Source organism: Lactuca virosa, chromosome 8 (assembly GCF_052849685.1).
Source record: "Lactuca virosa cultivar CGN04683 chromosome 8, Lactuca_virosa_CGN04683_v6, whole genome shotgun sequence".
Lineage (NCBI taxonomy): Eukaryota > Viridiplantae > Streptophyta > Magnoliopsida > Asterales > Asteraceae > Lactuca > Lactuca virosa.
In genome coordinates, this window is record NC_136433.1 from 327,221,248 (window position 1) to 327,223,543 (window position 2,296).

The window sequence follows — 2,296 nt, forward strand, 5'->3', positions numbered from 1 at the left end:
ATTAATCTATTGCTAAAAAGTTACTTAAACAAACAAAGCAAGCTCTGCATGTTTACAATCTGTGCAGGATAACTAATCTTCAATTAAGATCACATGATGATGCTAGGTATAGTAAGTACAACATGCGTTGGCTTGTGCCCATCCAGCCATGTGTCCATCAATATCTTTTATTCCAAATTACGTAAACAAATAAGAGCGCATATTCACGTGGACAGCACGAGGGAATGCTGGTTAAATGATACTCTTCATCCTGCGAGTTCTATTTTGGTTGAGTTAGTTTGACACATTAAATTTATAACAGATATTTTAAAATTAAATTATCCTTATTTTATTAGTTATGAAGTGCGAGTTGACCCTAGAAAGAGGCCTGATTGCGGTAAGTAGCCAATCCTTGGAAGTATTTAATAAGAGGCTGTAGTCCAAAATTAAAGAAGAAACAAGAGAAAACGAGACAAGAAGGAGAGCTTTTTCCTTTAATTATCTCTTACAGGGGAACACATATAGGAAGTAGAAGGAATGGGTCAAAAAAGATGGGGAGATGTGTGGAGACATGTTTTTGTGATGGTTGTTGTATTGGTATATCTCATTGGTGGTGCAACAGGAGCAGCGCCAAAGAAGCCAGTAGCAGTTCCCTTCGGGAAGAACTATATGCCCACCTGGGCATTCGACCACATTAAGTACTTCAACGGTGGTTCTAACATCCAACTCACACTTGATAACTACACTGGGACTGGCTTTCAATCCAAGGGTTCCTACCTCTTTGGCCATTTTACTATGCAAATAAAAATGGTTCCTGGAGATTCTGCTGGCACTGTCACTGCCTTTTATGTAACTCTCTCTCTCTCTCTCTCTCTCTCTCTCTCTCTCTCTCTCTCTCTCTCTCCATATATATAATGGGGAGGATGGATTGGAATTTGCAGTTGTCATCACAAAACTCGGAGCATGATGAGATAGACTTTGAGTTCTTAGGGAACAGGACAGGGCAGCCTTACATCCTACAAACAAATGTATTCACAGGGGGTGAGGGTAACAGGGAACAACGTATCTATCTATGGTTTGATCCTACCAAAGCTTTTCACTCTTATTCAGTCTTGTGGAATCTCCATCAGATAGTGTAAGTACACGTTGATAACATTTGTGAAACGTTGTTACATATACCCTATAATTGATTTTATTGCTGCATCAGGTTTTTTGTTGATGACGTTCCGATTAGGGTGTTCAAGAATAGTAAAAAATTGGGAGTCAGATTCCCTTTCAATCAACCTATGAAGATATATTCAAGCCTATGGAATGCAGATGATTGGGCAACTAGAGGTGGACTGGAGAAAACTGATTGGACTAAAGCACCATTCGTGGCTGACTATAAGAACTTCCATATTGATGGTTGTCAATCCTCGGTGGATGCCAAGTTCTGCGCAACCCGAGGCAAACACTGGTGGGACCAAAAGGAATATCAAGATCTTGATGATTATCAGTGGCGTCGTCTCCGTTGGGTTCGGAGAAAATTCACCATTTACAACTACTGTACTGATCGCAAACGTTTTCCCACAATGCCACGTGAATGCAAAATTGATCGTGATGTCTAAATATAATAAGTTACATGTTTTCTTATAGCAGTATAAGCATCTCAAAAACTAAATGAATAAATGATGATATATGTTCTCTAAATTAAGTCCTTCATATATATTTGATATTTTTTTATTATTCATGCATCCATATACATCAAAATTTGTTAAAACTTATATATATATATATATATATATATATATATATATATATATATATATATATATATATATATATATAAAAGTAAGTACAATTGAAAAAAATAAAAAAAGTTAGAGAATTTGGGAATCATTCACAACTCATCATTTATTTTGCCGCAAAATCATTAATCGGACCAACGGAAAAGGAAAAAGAATACGCATATATTTTGAAACAAAACTTGTTTCCTTAAACTATGTTAATCGTTATCTTCATATATACAAAAAACACTGTTTTTTTCGTGCTTTTAATTTTTAATGAGCTATTTTTGTCGAAAAATGATTTTAAATATATTAAATTTTATAATTTTTTATTATTTGTAAATAGGCATCAATATTGATATAATTTTAAGATAAAATAACAATTTTTTTTTAAGTTTCAGTTCTCGTTATTCACTTATGAATAAAAAAATATGTTTAATTTTTTTTACAATTTAAGTATCATTCATATAAGAATATAACATGTAATAAATTTTTTATACTTTACATCAGCTCTCGTCAAATGTTATATTCATGTATGAATAAAACGTGTA

General features: G+C 33.7%; 1 protein-coding gene across 1 annotated transcript; it reads left to right on the plus strand.

Annotated features, from left to right (window-relative positions):
* The first annotated feature begins 409 nt into the window (after window positions 1-409).
* Window positions 410-1,704, plus strand: LOC145132513 (xyloglucan endotransglucosylase protein 2-like). The gene is made up of 3 exons (XM_079067314.1): window positions 410-828; window positions 921-1,114; window positions 1,187-1,704. Exons 1-3 carry the CDS (start codon window positions 517-519, stop codon window positions 1,584-1,586), a joined length of 906 nt encoding a protein of 301 aa, XP_078923440.1. The 5' UTR covers window positions 410-516; the 3' UTR covers window positions 1,587-1,704.
* The last annotated feature ends 592 nt before the right edge of the window (window positions 1,705-2,296 follow it).